Below are 17,868 nucleotides of genomic sequence, written 5' to 3' on the forward strand. Positions count from 1 at the left end.
CCATGGTTTAGAGACTTCTTTCAGTCTCTAACAGTTCGCGTTAAAACGAGAGTATGGCGGAGGAGATCGTGCCCAACTCGGTTGGCTGGGCTGGTACATCCCCTGTAGCGATGAACGAAGGTTGTGTTTATAAATGTTTAGATCTAGAAATTTGAGTTGGCTGTTCTAAAAAGTCAAGGTTCCTGCTACAGACTGAGAAGATCTACAGGATGGCACTCAGCAACGCCGTCGAAAGCAGCGCCACACCGGCCGTCATAAGCCCCGATAACTTGATCGAGGAGGCCGCACTGGTAGCAGTAACCGCAGAGGAGGTCTCCTCGTACGGCACCGTGATTGACTGGCCAGAGTAGCTGCAGTCGCCATTGTTTGGGATGTGGAGATTTAGCGACTTTGCGTCGGCCTTCATACCGTTGAGTGTGTCGACAAACCAATCCTCCAAGAAAGTGTCAGTCTCGTTGTCTTCTCCACCACCCAGAGCCTTGATCACGTTGTCCGTGGCTCGAAGCCCGATCAACGGCAGATTCGTCGACGTGGTGGCATAGGAGAAGAAGACGTCACCAGTGATTGACTTGCCCGACGTGAAGAGATCCGATAGCGAGACAGTTGTGCCATCTGCATTCATAGTCTCCGAGAAGATACCCCACGACTTCATGTACTGATTGAAGGTATCGATAGGATCGAGGCAGATGCCCATAGTGTCGACTCCGTTGGTGCCGAATCCAATCGTGACACTTTTACCGTCCGTGTTGGTGAAAGCCTTGCCTGCAAACGCATTGCACATTTGGTCGTTGGGGATTTCGGCCAGGTTCATCAGAGACGAGATCTCATCGTCCGACTGGATAAAGGTGAAGGCGTTGTAGATGGAGTAGCCACACATTTCTTTAGTTGACACACTCTTGAGGTTCGTGAACGTTCGCTCACTGCACGCGATGTTGGCACTGAGTTCAGTGAGTTTAATCACGAATTCGTCGAGAGAATCACCAAACAGAGTATTCATCTCGTTGTTGAAGTCGTCGCAACAACCTCCAGTGCTGTCCAAAGCGTCCATGATGGTGTTGGTCATGACAGACTTGACACACGGCATGATGGTATCTTCAGTTATAGTGCACATACTTGACCATCCGTCGTTGGTGCCAAGGTCCCCATCGAAGCTCTCGAGCGCAGAAAAGCAGCTCTTAACGGACGAGGAACTGGCCAAGGACGTGTAGATTGCCTTGGGGTCGATGGCTGCTGCACACTTGGAGAACCAAGGGAGCGCAGTATTGATCTCCTTGAAGACGGTGGGGAAGTCGATCGAAGAGAGGTCGGTCTCAGTCCAAGAAGCCAGGGACTTAGCGAATGTGCTGGTCGAGTCGAGCAGAGTCTTGCACGTTGAGGCTTCAGCAGTTCTGTGAGCACTGATTGCGACAATGAGAACCAGAAGAGCGCGAAAGCGAGAAGCGTATAGGCGCATGGTTAATTGGGTTGGTTGGTTGGTTGTCGTGGGAGGCAAATTGCGAACTGAGTTTTTCATAGAGGTAAGCAGTGTCGTACACCGGTGTTGCTGACTATTTCTGTTTCTCATAAGAGGGTCTTGGCGGTGACATCTATAGCATCCAGACATGAGATTGCTCAACTAGTGATAATTACGTCTTGCTCAAGCACTTGAACAGAAGAGGATATCCCTCCTATGAATAAATACGCTCCAAAAGAAAGCATGCTCAGAGAGCAGAACGTTGCAAGCTCTATTCTAAGCAAGGAATAGCTCCGGGCATTCTGGTGATGGAGGAGCTTACTTATAGATTCGTTTTGGACCATGGTATTGCAATGGTTCAAATGTTGAGCTATTGCAGTTCGGCTCCGTTTAATGGAATCGTGCAAAGTCTCAGTCTATATACTTAAGAGGGTATTTAGAAACAAAGCGGCATGCATTACACGTGAGGTCTGACAAGGTATCACCTTCCTCCTACGCCTCCGTCGTCTCCTGCAAGTCCTGCACAGGCTGCTCCGTCGTCGCCTGTTCAGCGGGTTCATCTTCCCCGTCCGCGTCGTTCTCCCGATGGCGGAATCTCGGGTTCTCCTCCTCCTTAACTTCGTCTCTAGGCGAGTCGGGGCGTCGCTGACGACTGGCAGGTGGTTCGTCCGCCGTCATTCCGTCGTCTCTAGGCCTCTTAACGTGAGCCGAGCGACGGAAGTGGTGGCCGTCCGCCGTGGCGTCGTCTCCACGTCCGTAGCCGCCACGTCCCGCGTCGTAGTCGTCCTTGGAGCGTCTGTCGTCTCGTACCTGACCTCCCGACAGTCCGCGGCCGAACTGGCGGCCCTCACGGAAGCCGCCGTCCATTTCGCAGCGCACCACGCGGTTGTCCAGTTTGGTCTCACTCAGGAACTGGGCACAGGCTTCAGCCTCGGCATGTGTACTGTATTCGACGAAGCAGAAGCCGCATGGGGTCTTTTTGAAGCGGTCGAGGCCCATAATGACGCGCTTCACGTGACCCACGCGGCTGAACAGCTCGTAGATTTGCGCTTCGGACGTGAAGAACGACAAGTTGCCCACATACAACGTGCTGGAGCGCTCCATGGCGCGCTGCTGCTCAGCGAACGAAGAGAACGTCTTACGGTCCCAGTACTGACGCTGCGACGGCCCACGCGCCAGCCGCTGCTCCTCATCCGCCACTTCCGCGTACAGCTCGGCCATGGTGGCTTGATGGCTAGGAAATTCTAACTTGGGATGAACAATTATGACAATACGAAAATGATGTGCACCACATGAGCGAAAGTTGACATTAGATTAAGTGAACTATGACACTAGGGTTTTTACTAGGGTTTCAGAGAACGCCGCTCGCTATGACAAGAACGACGGCAGCTTGTAGTCCACGCACAAGTAGGTTTGATGCTGTCCATTGCGGTGTACGATGCAGTGACTGGGAGCTTGATCTCGAAGCGGGGACAGCGTCTGACGCGGCGTCGCAGGAGCGGATGGCAGTGGTCAATACTGTGCGTAAGTTGTAGCTCTCCAGTTCGCAGGACGGGACACTGGAGACTATACTGGTGAGGAAGGCCAAGCATGAGCTGTCGGCGCAGTAGGTGGTCGTGGACATTGAACTGGACAGCGCATCGCTACCGCAGACGGCGGTGACATTACTGCTCAGCGTCGAGAGCTCCGCGATCTCCGTAGATGTGCAGTCAGCCGCATCCGTGACGGAGATGAAGGCCAAGGCCGCAATGCAGCACAGGAAAAAGGCGAAGCGGTGATGGAGCGGCATCGATCGTAGTCGAGCAATTCGGATGTGTCTCGCTAGTTTAGATGGAAATTGGGTAATGCCATGGGTTCACTTAGGTTCACTATGCTGTCGGAATGTTGATGTCGCAGTGATGATTACTTGATCAAGTAAAGGCAACTTGCTTTTTGTTGCCCAGCTCGAGAAGAGCAACAGGATATCCAGGTGAGGGCAACAAGAAAATAGCAAATTGTGAATGTTTTGTTAGTTATACACATTAATATTTCTGAAAGTTACAGCAGCCAGGTGCTCATCGAAGCGCTGGCCAGATCAAGAGAAGGAGACTACATCCCTGCAACACCAACGCAAATGTATCCACACCGGCATGAATGGGTGCTGCGCCACTCGTGCTGCCGCTGGTACTCGAGGTAGCAGCGATTTGCGTCGCCAGGGTGGCAAAGATACCGCTACGGAGCTCGTTATCAGACACCGTTCGCGACGCCTTCTCGAGCTCTGGGAATGTATAGGATGAAATTTGCCGAACACAGAGATCTCGTTGACCTCGACAAACTGAACAAACCTGCGCGTAGGAATGCCGCCTGCAGCCGAACTGGGCCTTGTAGCAGACTTCAGCATTCTCATAGCAAGGAGGGTTTGCTTCACGAAGCGCATCCAGATCGGTGGGCAATTTCTGCATGTGATTCGTCGACTCGTCCGCCAGTGCGTTATAAAGCGCGATCATCTGTTGCGTACGTGCAATATTGGCCTCGAGCGAAGACGGGTTTTCCCAGAAAGGAATGCTGCTCACGTTCTTTAATCCAAGTGTTTTGTCTTGATCATACGAATGGAATTCCACGTTACCAGCCTCGCAGAATGCGTTGTAGTTCTTATAATACTTGCTCGAGGCTTTCTGGACGTTGTCAATCGCTGACGAGCTCGACGATGCAGACGAGTTTGAGCTTGTACTGTCAGTAGCATTAATCGCTGTGATCCCCACTAATTGATCAATCGACAGATAGCCCAAAATTTTATATGAAAATGTGCACTTCACTCCATCAGGGTCTGTTCCAAACGAGCACAGTCCACCCGGATATTGTTCTCGACACGTGTCGCTCTTCCCAGTTTTCCAGCTCGACGTCACGCAACTATTCGGGTACGAGAACCAAACCGTATCATAATACGGCGCCACCATATCCGCTGCAAATGCTTGAGCTCCCACACACGGTCCAATATGTGGCTGTCCATCAAGTCCGTTGAACTGTTTGCATTCTGGCGGATGTTGTCGACTGGAGCCACTTTCAGAGCTCGCATCTCCATTGTTCTGTACGTCGGCATAGACACATTCTCCATCCTCCATCATCACAAACGGGCAGAATTCGGGGTACATGTATTTCTGCTCCTGATACTCGGCCAATGCAGCGTTGGTTTGCACAATTTGCACCTCTAGGAACGTGATGACGCTCACGTTGTTCTTACGCTGACAGTTCACCGATTCGTCCGTCGGGTCGGCGCCACGGTCGATACAGTCTCGTTGCAAGTACATGAGCGCTCCCTCGATGCTAGATGTGGTGACGGAGTCCATTGTGGCTCGATATCGCTCGTTAAAAGTGAGATTTCCACCGGAAGACACAGAATTCGGGATTCCCGACACGAACACCTGGTTGTCGTCGTCCCAAACCGGAGCGTACGTCTCCACGCGCGCCTGATAAGACGTCACTGTCCGCATCACCCACGCATCGACTCCATGCATTGTTGCCGACAGCAACAGCGCATACGCCCCCGCGACACTCATAGCGAGAGGAAGAATGGAACGGAGCTGTTGGCACTGAATGACCTGCTGCGCTTATCCAACCAGAAAAAAGGCAACTCCCAGTTTGGTGTGGTGTACACTATCTGAAGAAAGAGACAGCGAGTTGAACTGCAACTAGCATCTTTTTATGAAAATGCAAGTGCGAATGAAAATGAAAATGAAAATGATACGATTGTCGGGAATGTGCCTCTTCCTGTTCACTGACCTACAACTACAAGTGTTTCCTTTCTACGAGGAATTAAAAGGTCTTAGTACTCACTCATAAGGCGGGCACGCCTCCATCATAACAAACGGGTTAAATGCTTACGACGAGCACTCCTCGCCCTTCGTACCGTCCGCTGGGATGTACCAGCAGTGCTTGGTCTCCACACCACCAGCAGTTGTGGCACTCATGCTCGAGCCGAATGTCCACGAGTCATCGGCTGTGTGGTATTGCAGCTTCAACCAGTCCTCCGATGCCGTCAACGAGAAGAAGCCGTACTCGTCACCTGTGTACGTCCAAACGTTGCTGACATACTCAGCCGCATACGTGGTGAGTCCACTGGCTGATTCCTTCTGGATACCACCACCAGCACCGTTCTCGACGAAGTGCACACCGAGAGACTCCGAGTAGTCGTGTTTCTCACCGTGAGTGTGGCCGTACACCCACGCGTGGATGCCAGAGCCTTCCAAGATGTCAAACCACTCCTTCATACCAGTTTCGGCGTAGTGCACACTGGGACTGTAGTGGCTGTTGACGATTTTCCATGTGGCATTGGAAGTTTGCACCTTTTCAGCCAATTGCTTGCGCGAATCATCACTCCACTCTGTGAACTTGGCAAAGCACGTGTCATACATGTCCGTGTCTCCGCCAGCGCAGAAATCGTCACCACGAGCGACGCTGTTGCACGAGTCGTCGTCACCTTCCGAGTATCCGTAGCACTGGCAACACACTTGCTGAGCAGCGTGGACGTCGGCATCACCGGAGTCCACGTTGAAGATGTCGATACTGACGCCTGAGTCGGAGTCCTCGATAGTGTAGACGTAGAAGTGGTCTTTGAGCACCCAGCGGTCGTCATTGGGACTCGTGTACTCCTGTTGCCACTTGAATTTGTTCTCCAGAGCTGTGATAAGTTCGTCCGTGGTGCTGCATTGGGCGTTGTTGTCGCCATCGGAGCAAATGTAACTGGCACCACCGTAGTCGTGGTTACCCAGCACGTTGATGAAGGGAATTCCAGCCAAGTTGTCACCGTCGAATTTGCCTTCAAAGGTGGTCGTGAAACGGGAGTCACGTCCATCTTCGCTGTTGATGCCTGTCCAGTAGAAATTGTCACCGTGGCTGAGAATGGCCTTAGGCTTGACATCAGCTGCACCTGCCTGCGTGTTCATGAGGCTGGACACGACATCTTCGGCGACAACATCGTAGTTGTTGTATGTTTCAGAACGCGTGCAGCACGAGTCCTTGTTCACGGTAGTTCCCCAATCTCCGATGGCAAAAGCCGCAAGCGAGTATGTCACTTGATAAAATTAAAATAAAAAAAAATGAGAAAATCCATTGTCAGACTTGCAAATCTCTGCCACAGAATGAATGAAAGTCATACCTGAGGTCGGGTCGGAGGTCACAGTGGCTGTGACGGAACTGCTGCCCGTTGATGAATTGGACGATTTCTTGCTGGTGGACGAGCTGGTGCCACCGCCGCTGGAGGTCGAATCGCTTGAGTTGCCAGATTCCTCAGAAGACGTTGAAGACGAGTCCGACTTGGTGGCTACGAGAACGCCCACGATGGCGCCCACCACGGCGCAAAGCACCACGATACCGATAATTACCAGGCGCTTGTTGACCGCCATTTGCGCTGCTTGATTTCCCACCTACACTTGCCGAAGAGTGAAAAAATCTCTTGTCCACTCGAAGCGAATTTGAAGAGTGCCGAATCCAGGTTGACCCACGGAACTGGAAAAACCTCGAAATGAAAAACCTTGTGCACAAGATATCTGATTTTTTGACAATCCTCTCGTAGGTAATATACCTCTGAAGAGAACCGTCAACTCGATTAATTCGATTGAAAATGCGTAAATTTGTAATCTTTGTAAGCATATTTTTGAATCAACAAATTCTTATTGAGAGGGACATCTGGCACCATAGACTAAAAACGTGTCGCACTCTGCATGGACGAGCCCAGCCGGACCAGCTTTCGATCAGCACGAAAGTTTTCGCGCTTCCCACAACATTGATGCGCGGTTATCCAAGCATTGGATTCCAAGGCGCTTATCCCACAAACGCGGTTATCCAAATGTCGGAGGTTTCCTGTGAAAACTAATGAAGTACCTTCAATAATTAATAACTGCGAGAAATCATAAAGCGTGGAGTAAATACGGAAAACACACATGCATTTTGTAGCTTCCACTCAAAACCGTGGTTGACGTACAAACATAGAAAGCACAGGCTGTTGGGCGTGCGACACGCTGTGTTCTCGCCGGCACATATCGTGTGTCCCGCACCACCGTTGTGTGAGCGGACAAAACCAAAATCATGGCCTCCCAGGCTTCACTCCGCGGCAGACAGGGTTATGGAAAACCGTAGTTATTATACAAGATTTACTATAGCTTATATTAATAAATACATCTCACGTCACAGAAAAGCGGACCAGTTCTGACCACCCGCTCCAGATCAATGTGGATTTAGTGTAAACCAAACGATCTTAAAGTCCATACTGCATGGGTTCGTTGCGAACAGCAGCAGCAACTGCATGTGCGCTGTGGCGAGTCACCCTGTTGACAAGACGGAGATCCATACATTCAATGCAGTGGTCTGCAGCATTCTCCAGCAATCGCATTCTCCACTCCGTTTTATCACCATAGGGCAAGTCGAACATTTGATCGGCATTGAAGACGAGAAAAGCCTTGCTCCAAGCCTTTAACACGCTAAAGCAACCTTAAAAGCAATTAGAATTGTTAGTACTGATCAATGCATCTCCTTTGGGCAGTACGTACCCTCAATGGGGTTACACATAGGCGAGTACGGGCCCAACCGTAGCAGCTCCAGGTCTTCCCGGTTCTTGATCAAGTCTTCAGACTGGCTATGAGCGGGAGCGTTATCCAAGATGATAACGATAGCTTTACCAACAAAGAAGTCTCGGTAGACATCTGTAGCCTTCACACCGTCGTACACATCGTCCACAAAGGCCGCATTCGCCTCCATCTTGATACTTCCACGCTGCTTAGCCCAGTGTACTAGCCCCACTTCGGGTGAAATCGCGCATTGCAACTGTAGGTTTGCACCTTTGGAAGGTGGCAGCTTAATCACAGCCCGCTCACCAATGAGGGCGCGTCCTTGGGATTGCTTACAATAAGTATCGTAATTCGTTTCATCATAGTACACAATGAAGGATCCATTTCTCGCATGAGCTAGCAGGCTGTCCGCAAAGTCTTTCCGTTTCTTGATGTTCTGCACGCTATTACACGTTTTCGGCTCGACCTGCACCTATCACTTTACCCGAAAGTGCAGCCTCCAGGCTGCACTTTCGGGTAAAGTCTCAATAACACATCGTCAGGTGCGCAGAATGGTGCATTCAGAATCGTGGAACACCGTGATACAGTAGTAAGGTTGCGAATGGGCCACCTTGGAGGTCATGGCGGGTCCTGAAGGCCGAGCTATGACCGCGAGAAGAATTGTGGCAGCTGCCTGCCGCCAGGGTTCTCAATGTTTTTTTTTTGGTAGAGAACTAATTATATTATCCACCCATCTACCCAGTGATCCGATGGGGTGGATTTAAAAGGAACAAATTCAAAAACCCACCCACCCAAGCACCGAAAAAGTCCATCCTCCGTTGATTGGCAGTCTAAAACAAATTGTCACGAAAGGCTGCATTTCTTGTCTTGTTTTCACCTCACGCCCGAGTTTGACGACATGAAGATCCTGGTTACTTTTGCGGACGGCCTCGCCCATGCAAACCGCTCCTGAAACTCCTTCAGTACAGACGTGTTCATCTTGGGCTGGTAGATGTCAGTTATCTTGAAGGAGGATGGCCTGTTGGAGCATCTGGTGTACACATGCTTCTTGACGCGCTCGGTATGGGTTCATCAAGAATTGTAGATAAGTTTGCCGCAGCGCTTGCACCACACGTCCTTGTCGTCCACATCCATCAGATCCCAAACCGCTTTTCGGCTCCGACCTCGGGAATTGAGAGGGCCTGGGAGGCGTCGCTAGTTTCGGCGAGGTCAATAAGTCATGGCGAAGTAGAAGGCGAGCTTGTTTCGGCTGTGCAGGAAGAGACAAATTGGAAAATGATCAATCGAAATACTTTAAAAAAAAAACTGAACGATATGAACGAATGGTAGTAAACCGCTAGTTCGCAGCGGACGAAACTGATTTGTTACAAAAAAAATTCAAAAACAATTTTTTTTTCTTTACGGGACACTCGACTTTGCCTTACAGTACCGCGAGTTTGGATTGGCAACAAAGGCGTCGCTGTGGAGCGACCTTCGGGGCACCTCTCTGCGACCTTCGCTGTAGCCGTTATGAAGCGGTTAGACCCATCGCGCAGAGCTTTTAGCTGCTATAGAATGTCTTCTTGCATTGTTGTTGCAGGAGTATCGGTGAAGACCTCGATTAACAGCTCGCTCGCATTAATCTGCGATAGCGTTGGAATCTCTCAACATATGGCAAGGAAAATCAAATGTGCTGTACTGTAGTACTACTACAGTTGGTGTCAACAGTATTGTCAAACATATTGTTGTGCAAATGTGGCGAGATCTGTCGTGCAGCAGAGAGATACTATCGGAGCACACACGTAGTTTTATCAGAGTAGATTGAACAACACTGCGATCTACATGTAGACTTAGTACAATAGCTGCCATTTCGGCCACAGTGTCTAGCTTAACACTCTTTGCCTTCGCCGCCATCCAGTGGAATGTACCAGCAGTGCTTCGTCGCCACGCCACCGACCTTCGTCGACTTGAAGCTCTCCTCGAACGACCACGAGTCATCCGCCGTGTGGTACTGCAGCTTTAGCCACTCCTCCGATGCCTCCACCGACATGAAGCCGTACTCGTGGCCACCATAAGCCCACAGCGCCTCCACATCACCAGCAGCAAACTCAGGAATACCACTGGCAGATTCCTTCTGGATACCACCACCAGCACCGTTGTTCACGAAGTGAATGGAATAGGCCGACGAGTAATCGTGGTTTTCACCGTGAGTGTGGCCATTCATCCAGAGCTGAACACCCGAATCCTGAAGCACGTCGAACCATTTCTTCATACCAGCTTCATCGTAGTGAGCATACGGCGAGTAGTGGCTGTTGACGATCTTCCACGTGGCTTTAGAAGCTGCCACCTCCTTAGCGAGTTGCTTGCGTGAATCATCACTCCACTCGGTAAACTTGTCGAAACAAGCGTCGAACATCTCGGTATCGCCACCACTGCACAGTTTATCACCACGAGCAACATTCTTGCACTTCTTGTCGCTGCCTTCAGCGTAGCCATAGCACTGGCAACAAGTCTGTTGCGCACCGTGGGTACTGGCATCTCCTGCGTCCACATTGAAAATATCGATACTCACACCGGAGTCCTTGTCTTCAATGGAATAAACGTAGAAATGGTCCTTCAAAACCCAGCGGTTATCGTTCGGACTCGTGTAATCCGACTGCCATTGGAACTTGTTCGACAGCGCTTTAACCAGCTCATCGGCTGAGGAGCACGCCGCGAGGCCTTTGTCGTCTGCGCAGATGTAACTAGCACCACCGTAGTCGTGGTTACCCAGCACGTTGACCCACGGAACATTCTTGATATTGTCACCTCCGTATTTCTTCTCAAAAGTGGTAGTGAAGCGGGAGTCGCGGCTGCCTTCGCTGTCAATGCCCGTCCAGTAGAAGTTGTCACCGTGGCTGAGAACGCACTTAGGGGGTGCCGATGCAGCAGTGACCTGCTGGTCCATCAGATTGGCCACAATGTCCTCTGCGTTGACGTCATAGTCGTTGTAGGTCGAAGAACGAGTACAGCACGAGTCCTGCGTGACTGTAGTACCCCAGTCACCAATAGCAAAGGCCGAAAGAGTGTACTTGGCTGAATGGTAAAACAATGAGTCAGAGCTGGGAGCCTCTACATGACACTAGCGAAAACAATCTTACCGGAAGTCGGATCGGATGTAATTGAGCCGGTACCCGAGCCTGAACCCGAGGTGGTCTTCTTCTTCTTCGACACTGAGCTCTTGCCACTGGACGAGCTGGCGGTCGTGCTGTCGCCGTCGCTATCAGACACAGTGGAGCCCGAGCCAGTCGAAGTAGTCCCCGACGACTCGCTGGCTGAGCTGCTCGACTTGCGAACTACCATGACGCCGACAATGGCGCCGATGATGGCGAGAACCAGCACCAGGCCGACAAGCTGGGCTTTCTTGGACATCATTTTGACGTCTTTGGCTTTGCTGTCCTGTTGTAGCTGCTGTAAGTGTGTCCTGTCCTCCTGACGGGAGCTCTAATGCCTCTCCTCCTCGGCAAAAGCGCAAATGAGCACGAACTCAGTGGTGCCCCCATGTTACTGCTCTGAACAGTGGCCTATCCGCTCCCTCGTGCTTGTTTTCTGGCTCTTTTTGATTAAATCTTACGTGTAAAAGAGACTTTGTCCTCTTCGAACACCAAGAGCTTTGGGTTTAATTGCAGTAGACGAGGCGAGAGCTTTGGAAATGTGCCAAGAAAAACATCTCCTCACATCTGAATTGACTCTCGAGGCAACGATAAAGGCGAAACTTGCTGCCAAATCGTGTCGTACTCTCCACAATAAACGCGCATCGTGGCTTTAGCGTCCATCATTTCTCTCTCTTGGCAAAATCCGGCAACTTGCAACAGGCAGAGAGGACACACTCAACAAGTCGAGCACTTTGGCGATGTGGCAACCAAAGCAAATTTACCCACGTTGGATGCACACACCAAAATGTATCAAAACGATTTATCCATTCAAAACTCTCATGTACGTTCAAGTTGTTTAACACTCCTTGCCGGTGCCACCGTCCACCGGGATATACCAGCAGTGCTTGGTAGCAACTCCGCCGATCTTAGTCGAGTTGAAGCTCTCTGAGAAGGACCACGAGTCGTCTGCTGTATGGTACTGCAACTTCAGCCACTCCTCCGACGCCTCCACCGACATAAAGCCGTACTCCTGACCACCATACGCCCATACGGCCTCAACATCAGACGAAGCATATTCGGGGATGCCACTGGCAGACTCCTTCTGGATACCACCGCCTGCACCGTTGTCGACAAAGTGAACCTTGTAGGTCGATGAGTAGTCGTGGTTCTCACCGTGCGTGTGTCCGTTCATCCAGAGTTGGATGCCCGAATCCTTGAGAATCTTAAACCACTTGGCCATGCCGTCCTCATCGTAGTGAGCGTACGGCGAGTAGTGGCTGTTGACGATCTTCCACGTGGCTTTGGACGATGCCACCTCCTTGGCAAGCTGCTTACGTGAGTCGTCACTCCACTCCGTGAACTTGGCGTAGCAGGCGTCGTACATGTCCGCGTCTCCACCGCAGCACAGCTTGTCACCACGAGCAACGTTCTTGCACGTGTCATCGTCACCCTCAGCGTATCCGTAACACTGACAGCAAGTCTGCTGCGCAGCGTGGGTGCTAGCATCGCCCGAATCGACATTGAAAATGTCGATACTCACACCAGAGTCTTTATCCTCGATCGAGTAGACGTAGAAATGGTCTTTTAGGATCCAACGATCATCGTTAGGACTGGTGTATTTCGACTGCCACGAGAACTTGTTCTCAAGAGCAGTCACGATAGCGTCGGCATCCGAGCACTCGGCCGGGTTATCGCCGTCCGAGCAGATGTAACTGGCGCCACCGTAGTCGTGGTTACCCAGCACATTGACCCACGGGACACTCTTGATGTTGTCACCATCGTACTTGCCTTCAAAGGTGGTTGTGAATCGGGAGTCACGTCCGTCCTCGCTGTCAATACCCGTCCAGTAGAAGTTGTCACCGTGGCTCAAGATGCACTTGGGGGCGGCTGAGGCGGCCATGGCCTGCTGGTTCATGAGGTTTGCCACAATGTCCTCGGCATTGACATCATAGTCGTTGTAGGTCGACGAACGAGTACAGCACGAGTCCTTGGTGACGGTAGTGCCCCAGTCACCGATTGCGAAGGCTGAGAGGGTGAACTTGGCTATTCCACACATGCAAAACACAAATCATTAACGCCAGTTCCGGTACCGTCTCATAAGAATGTCAAAAAGCTCACCATCGGTCGGGTCGGAAGTGACGGAGCTGGAGGCCGAACTGGTCGAGTTCTTGAGCTTGTAGGTGGTGCCGGAGTTCGAAGACGACGATGTGGTGGACGTCCCGCTGCCGCTGGTGGTGCTCGTTGAGCCGGAGCCAGAGCTGTTCGTGCCTGAGGACTCGCTGGCTGAGTCGCTGGACTTGCGCGCGACCAGCACGCCGACGATCACGCCGATGACAGCCAAAATGACCACCACGCCGGTGATAGCGACCTTCTTGGAAACCATTTCAATGGGCAATGAGCTGCTTGGTACTCCAGGTGGAAATTGACTGAGGAGTGGAGAGGGGGAATCCAAGTCTGCGGTCCGCCGTGAAAGCTTAAATGAGCCGGTCAGAGGTACGCCCGGCACACTGACTCTGCCATGTCCGGCTTTGCGGTTGTGGTTATATTTCCCAGTCTCTGATTCGCTGGTGAACGGTAAACTGAACGTCTATTGGCTGAAATAGTTTTGATGTTAGAAATTTTTGTTTTTTTAGTTTTAATTTCCGCTTCCAACCGTGCATCCGAACGGCAAGACATCTGCAACAACTGTGATTTTCAGGTGGCCAAAGGATGGCTCATTGGCCGCCATGCGGACACGAACATCACGGAGATCCACACAGACTAATGGGACAGACACCCAAGCCTACAGCCACTATGGCCGCATTGGACTCGAGAACTCCTCAACGACGCCACCACTTTTAAGACCTACGTGTAGGTTCTACACGGCATGTAGTCAGTTCTACTTCAGTAAGCTGAACACTCTATCCTGCTGTAAGGTCCTTGCGAAGGCACGCTGGGATTCCAAATGAATCCTCAACACCATGAAAACCTGAAAACGATACTTTGACTGTCAAGGGCATATCACTGATATTCAGTCTGATGATATCTACATCTTCCTAGATAGTATCGACGAGGACGAAGATGAGGACGTGCAGTCCTGGCCGTAGGTTCCATCATTCGGGACGTACCAGCAGTGTTTGGTTGCCACGCCTCCAATAGTGGTAGAGTTAAAGCTCTCCGCATACGACCACGAGTCATCGGCCGTGTGGTATTGCAGCTTCAGCCAGTCCTCCGACGCAGTGAGCGAGAAGAAACCATACTCCGTACCATCGTATACCCACAGATTCTCCACATAGTCCTCGGCATACGTCGGGATACCGCTTGCAGACTCCTTTTGGATGCCTCCACCAGCACCGTTATCGACAAAATGCACACCAAGCGAAGACGAATAGTCATGGTTTCACCGTGGGTGTGTCCATTTAACCACAAATGAACATCACTTCCATTGATGATATCGAACCACTCCTGCATGCCTGCTTCAGCATAGTGAGCATACGGGTTGTAGTGACTATTGACAATCTTCCACGTTGCCGTCGAGTTGGCGATATTTGCAGCGAGTTGCGTGCGAGAATCATCGCTCCACTCGGTGAATTGGGCCATGCACTCGTCATACATGTCTGTGTCACCTCCGCAACAAGCATCGTCTCCACGAGATACGTTATCACAGGTGTCGTCATCGTCTCCAGCGTAGCCGTAGCATTGACAGCAAGTCTGCATCGCGCCGTGGGTATCAGCATCGCCCGAGTCCACATTAAAGATGTCAATGCTCACACCAGAATCTGCGTCTTCGATAGTGTAGACGTAGAAATGGTCCTCTAAAATCCAGCGATCGTCGTTCGGGCTCGTGTACGTTGACTGCCATGAAAATTTGTTTTTCAAAGCGGTGACAAGCTCGTCCGAGTCGGAGCACGCAGCAGTGCCGTCGCCCGAATCCGAGCAAATGTAGTCGGCCCCACCATAGTCGTGGTTACCCAAAACATTCACCCACGGGATCGTTTTGATGTTTTCACCGTCGTATTTTTCCTCGAATGTCGTCGTGAAACGAGTGTCACGACCGTTATCGCTGTTGATACCAGTCCAATAAAAATTATCGCCGTGGCTGATGATAATCTTCGGGGCAACATCAGCACTACCGGCCTGCTGATTCATCAGATTGGCCACGATATCCTCGGCATTAATGTCGTAGTCGTTGTAGGTAGAAGAGCGAGTACAACATGAATCCTGCGAGACAGTAGTGCCCCAGTCTCCGATAGCAAAGGCAGACAACGAGTAGGTGACGCTGGTGGGGTCCGACGTGATGCTGGAGGAGCCACTTTTATTGCTCTTTGTCGTCTTCTTGGTTGATGATGCAGTGCCGTCGGAGGTGTACGCTCTGCTACTCGAATCCGAAGAGCTGGCGTCGACACCATCAGTGGAGCTGGTCGAACTAGATGACCCGCTGGTCATCACCACGCCGACAATCACGCCAACGACAGCGCACACGACCACCACCCCGATGATAATCCACGTCTTCCTCGGTAGCCCCATTTGTCCTGTTATCCTTGACCGCAGTGAATTCGCTAGTGAGCTAATTTGTCTTGATTGGGTGTGCACAGGCAGCGGTAGTTCATTCGTGTACTAATAACTAGAGATCCGGCAGGAACTCATTGATTAGCGGGTTTCAGTGAAAACGAGCCATAACAAGTCTGAGATCCTGACCGATCAACACGTACGACACCTGGTGAATCGACCTGGCAACGATTCCTACCAAATCGAGTACCGTGCATACCGGGAGATGGCTGACAATCCACTCCCACAGTGAGGTGTTGTTGGCGCTTTTCAGTGAAAATAAAAAGTAAAAAAAAAACAGTTTTCTTTAGGTTTCTAGCAAAAAAAAATGCCGATGGTGTACACAAACTTGAAATATATCTACGAGGAACTCGACGACGACGTACATTCTTGACCTTCACTACCGTCGTTCGGGACGTACCAGCAGTGCTTTGTAGCCACACCGCCGACAGTGGTTGAGTTAAAGCTTTCCGCATACGTCCACTTATCATCAGCAGTGTGGTACTGCAGCTTCAGCCAATCTTTCGACGCAGTGAGCGAGAAGAAACCATACTCCGTACCATCGTATACCCACAGATTCTCCACGTAGTCCTCAGCATACGTCGGAATACCACTAGCGGACTCCTTAATGATACCACCACCGGCACCGTTATCGACAAAGTGTACACCAAGCGAAGATGAATAGTCATGGTTTTCACCGTGGGTGTGTCCGTTTAACCACAAATGAACACCCGTACCATTGATGATGTCGAACCACTCTTGCATGCCTGCTTCGGCATAGTGGGCGTATGGGTTGTAGTGGCTGTTGACGATCTTCCACGTTGCCGTCGAGTTGGCGATGTTCGCCTTAAGTTGTGTGCGAGAGTCATCAGCCCAGGAGGTAAGCTGAGCTAGACACGCGTCGTACATGTCCGTGTCACCGCCACAGCAAGCGTCGTCACCACGGGCAACGTTGTCACACGTATCGTCATCATCTCCAGCGTATCCGTAGCACTGACAACACGTCTCCAGACCTCCGTGCGAGTCGGCATCATTCGAGTCGATGTTGAAGATATCGATGCTCACTCCGGAGTCCGAGTCCTCGATACTGTAGACGTAGAAATGGTCCTCCAGAACCCACCGGTCATCGTTAGGACTGGTGTATCCTGACTGCCATGAAAACTTGTTCTTCAATGCCGTGACCAGTTCGTCACCATCCGAACACTTGGCCGTGTTGTCACCGTCTGAGCAAATGTAGTCGGCTCCACCGTAGTCGTGATTGCCCAACACGTTCACCCATGGGAGGGTCTTGATGTTGTCACCGTCGAATTTGTCCTCAAAGGTGGTCGTGAATCGGGAATCACGACCATCTTCACTGTTGATGCCCGACCAGTAGAAATTGTCGCCATGGCCAATGACAATTTTGGGGGCCACATCTGCGTTGGCGGCCTGTTGGTTCATGACGCTGGCCACCACATCTTCAGCGTTGATGTCATAGTCTGTGTAGCCTGAGGACTGACAGCACGAGTCCTGCGTGACGGTAGTTCCCCAGTCACCAATGGCAAAGGCCGCCAACGAGTACGTTACGCTGGTCGGGTCCGACGTGATGGACGACGAACCACTGCTGCTGGTCTTCTTGGTGGAGGACGACGACTTGGTGGTGCCGCCTGAGCTGGTCGTTGTGCTGCCACCTGACGTGGACATCGAGCCTGAGGACGTTCCGTCTGAGGTGCTGGCTGAATTGGACGAGTCCTTGGTGACCACGACTCCGACGATCACGCCGACGATGGCCAGCACGACGACCACGGCGATGATGATGAGCGCGCGTCTGGGGATTGCCATGCCAAGCTTAATTCCTGTCTATAGTGTAACCGTGCTATGCTGCTTCTCCTCCAGTGCGCTTTCGCAGTTTGCTGCAAGTTCACGAGTGAGCTGGAGGAATTCTTGCTTGGCTGGACCCCCAGTTTGCCCCCGTCTCAAAGTGTAATGTGAATCAACCCTTTTGGCCAATCGTGTGGCGTCAAAAAGGATATGCCGGGAATCAACTGCTGAACGGAAAGTTTACGCGCCGCATTGGGTCCTGAAAACTAATACACTAGGATATTTCAAAATCTTGTTGGTGAACTTTCAGAACAATTTCCCCCTTGATAATTAGAAATACCATGCTATTGCAACTAGATATAGAAAGTGTATTTTTAGAGATGAAGCAGTAATGTTCTCGGTGCTGTGCCGATCCTGAGTCTAAACTTCACGG

At 51.2% G+C, this 17,868-nt stretch overlaps 10 protein-coding genes across 10 annotated transcripts; all 10 read right to left on the minus strand.

Moving 5' to 3' along the window:
- Positions 1–119: 119 nt before the first annotated feature.
- Positions 120–1,453, minus strand: PPTG_12288 (hypothetical protein; the record flags this gene model as incomplete). The annotated part of the gene is made up of 1 exon (XM_008908017.1): positions 120–1,453. One exon carries the CDS (start codon positions 1,451–1,453, stop codon positions 203–205), a length of 1,251 nt encoding a protein of 416 aa, XP_008906265.1. The 3' UTR covers positions 120–202.
- A 263-nt stretch (positions 1,454–1,716) lies between these two features.
- On the minus strand, positions 1,717–2,720 carry PPTG_12289 (hypothetical protein). The gene has a single exon (XM_008908018.1). It carries the CDS (start codon positions 2,672–2,674, stop codon positions 1,946–1,948), a length of 729 nt encoding a protein of 242 aa, XP_008906266.1. The 5' UTR covers positions 2,675–2,720; the 3' UTR covers positions 1,717–1,945.
- PPTG_12290 (hypothetical protein) lies at positions 2,714–3,343 on the minus strand. Its single transcript, XM_008908019.1, has one exon. It carries the CDS (start codon positions 3,240–3,242, stop codon positions 2,805–2,807), a length of 438 nt encoding a protein of 145 aa, XP_008906267.1. The 5' UTR covers positions 3,243–3,343; the 3' UTR covers positions 2,714–2,804.
- Positions 3,344–3,440: 97 nt separating this feature from the next.
- Positions 3,441–5,049, minus strand: PPTG_12291 (hypothetical protein). Its single transcript, XM_008908020.1, has one exon. The coding sequence runs from the start codon at positions 4,987–4,989 to the stop codon at positions 3,508–3,510; it is 1,482 nt and encodes a 493-aa protein (XP_008906268.1). The 5' UTR covers positions 4,990–5,049; the 3' UTR covers positions 3,441–3,507.
- A 108-nt stretch (positions 5,050–5,157) lies between these two features.
- Positions 5,158–6,900, minus strand: PPTG_12292 (hypothetical protein). Its single transcript, XM_008908021.1, has 2 exons — positions 6,588–6,900; positions 5,158–6,503 (listed from the first exon to the last, which is right to left on the minus strand). Exons 1-2 carry the CDS (start codon positions 6,832–6,834, stop codon positions 5,311–5,313), a joined length of 1,440 nt encoding a protein of 479 aa, XP_008906269.1. The 5' UTR covers positions 6,835–6,900; the 3' UTR covers positions 5,158–5,310.
- A 785-nt stretch (positions 6,901–7,685) lies between these two features.
- PPTG_12293 (hypothetical protein) lies at positions 7,686–8,973 on the minus strand (the record flags this gene model as incomplete). Its single annotated transcript, XM_008908022.1, has 3 exons — positions 7,686–7,918; positions 7,978–8,438; positions 8,873–8,973. The coding sequence occupies 3 exons, from the start codon at positions 8,971–8,973 to the stop codon at positions 7,686–7,688; spliced, it is 795 nt and encodes a 264-aa protein (XP_008906270.1).
- A 726-nt stretch (positions 8,974–9,699) lies between these two features.
- PPTG_12294 (hypothetical protein) lies at positions 9,700–11,688 on the minus strand. Its single transcript, XM_008908023.1, has 2 exons — positions 11,115–11,688; positions 9,700–11,049 (listed from the first exon to the last, which is right to left on the minus strand). The coding sequence occupies exons 1-2, from the start codon at positions 11,386–11,388 to the stop codon at positions 9,863–9,865; spliced, it is 1,461 nt and encodes a 486-aa protein (XP_008906271.1). The 5' UTR covers positions 11,389–11,688; the 3' UTR covers positions 9,700–9,862.
- A 201-nt stretch (positions 11,689–11,889) lies between these two features.
- PPTG_12295 (hypothetical protein) lies at positions 11,890–13,618 on the minus strand. The gene is made up of 2 exons (XM_008908024.1): positions 13,227–13,618; positions 11,890–13,151 (listed from the first exon to the last, which is right to left on the minus strand). The coding sequence occupies exons 1-2, from the start codon at positions 13,489–13,491 to the stop codon at positions 11,965–11,967; spliced, it is 1,452 nt and encodes a 483-aa protein (XP_008906272.1). The 5' UTR covers positions 13,492–13,618; the 3' UTR covers positions 11,890–11,964.
- Positions 13,619–14,133: 515 nt separating this feature from the next.
- Positions 14,134–15,614, minus strand: PPTG_12296 (hypothetical protein; the record flags this gene model as incomplete). The annotated part of the gene is made up of 2 exons (XM_008908025.1): positions 14,134–14,429; positions 14,492–15,614. 2 exons carry the CDS (start codon positions 15,612–15,614, stop codon positions 14,134–14,136), a joined length of 1,419 nt encoding a protein of 472 aa, XP_008906273.1.
- A 316-nt stretch (positions 15,615–15,930) lies between these two features.
- Positions 15,931–17,590, minus strand: PPTG_12297 (hypothetical protein). The gene has a single exon (XM_008908026.1). It carries the CDS (start codon positions 17,454–17,456, stop codon positions 15,996–15,998), a length of 1,461 nt encoding a protein of 486 aa, XP_008906274.1. The 5' UTR covers positions 17,457–17,590; the 3' UTR covers positions 15,931–15,995.
- Positions 17,591–17,868: the final 278 nt, after the last annotated feature.

This window comes from Phytophthora parasitica, assembly GCF_000247585.1.
Source record: "Phytophthora parasitica INRA-310 unplaced genomic scaffold supercont2.28, whole genome shotgun sequence".
NCBI lineage: Eukaryota > Oomycota > Peronosporomycetes > Peronosporales > Peronosporaceae > Phytophthora > Phytophthora nicotianae.

What these genes read in the sequence shown, in the direction of transcription:
- PPTG_12290 (XM_008908019.1), bottom strand. Translation starts at nt 3,242, where the DNA reads ATGCCGCTCCATCACCGCTTCGCCTTTTTCCTGTGCTGCATTGCGGCC.
- PPTG_12295 (XM_008908024.1), bottom strand. Translation starts at nt 13,491, where the DNA reads ATGGTTTCCAAGAAGGTCGCTATCACCGGCGTGGTGGTCATTTTGGCT. An exon ending in CACTTCCGACCCGACCGATG is followed by an intron (nt 13,152 to 13,226) that starts GTGAGCTTTTTG and finishes TGTGTGGAATAG; the next exon opens with CCAAGTTCACCCTCTCAGCC.
- PPTG_12297 (XM_008908026.1), bottom strand. Translation starts at nt 17,456, where the DNA reads ATGGCAATCCCCAGACGCGCGCTCATCATCATCGCCGTGGTCGTCGTG.
- PPTG_12291 (XM_008908020.1), bottom strand. Translation starts at nt 4,989, where the DNA reads ATGAGTGTCGCGGGGGCGTATGCGCTGTTGCTGTCGGCAACAATGCAT.
- PPTG_12292 (XM_008908021.1), bottom strand. Translation starts at nt 6,834, where the DNA reads ATGGCGGTCAACAAGCGCCTGGTAATTATCGGTATCGTGGTGCTTTGC. An exon ending in GACCTCCGACCCGACCTCAG is followed by an intron (nt 6,504 to 6,587) that starts GTATGACTTTCA and finishes AATTTTATCAAG; the next exon opens with TGACATACTCGCTTGCGGCT.
- PPTG_12294 (XM_008908023.1), bottom strand. Translation starts at nt 11,388, where the DNA reads ATGATGTCCAAGAAAGCCCAGCTTGTCGGCCTGGTGCTGGTTCTCGCC. An exon ending in TACATCCGATCCGACTTCCG is followed by an intron (nt 11,050 to 11,114) that starts GTAAGATTGTTT and finishes TTTACCATTCAG; the next exon opens with CCAAGTACACTCTTTCGGCC.
- PPTG_12289 (XM_008908018.1), bottom strand. Translation starts at nt 2,674, where the DNA reads ATGGCCGAGCTGTACGCGGAAGTGGCGGATGAGGAGCAGCGGCTGGCG.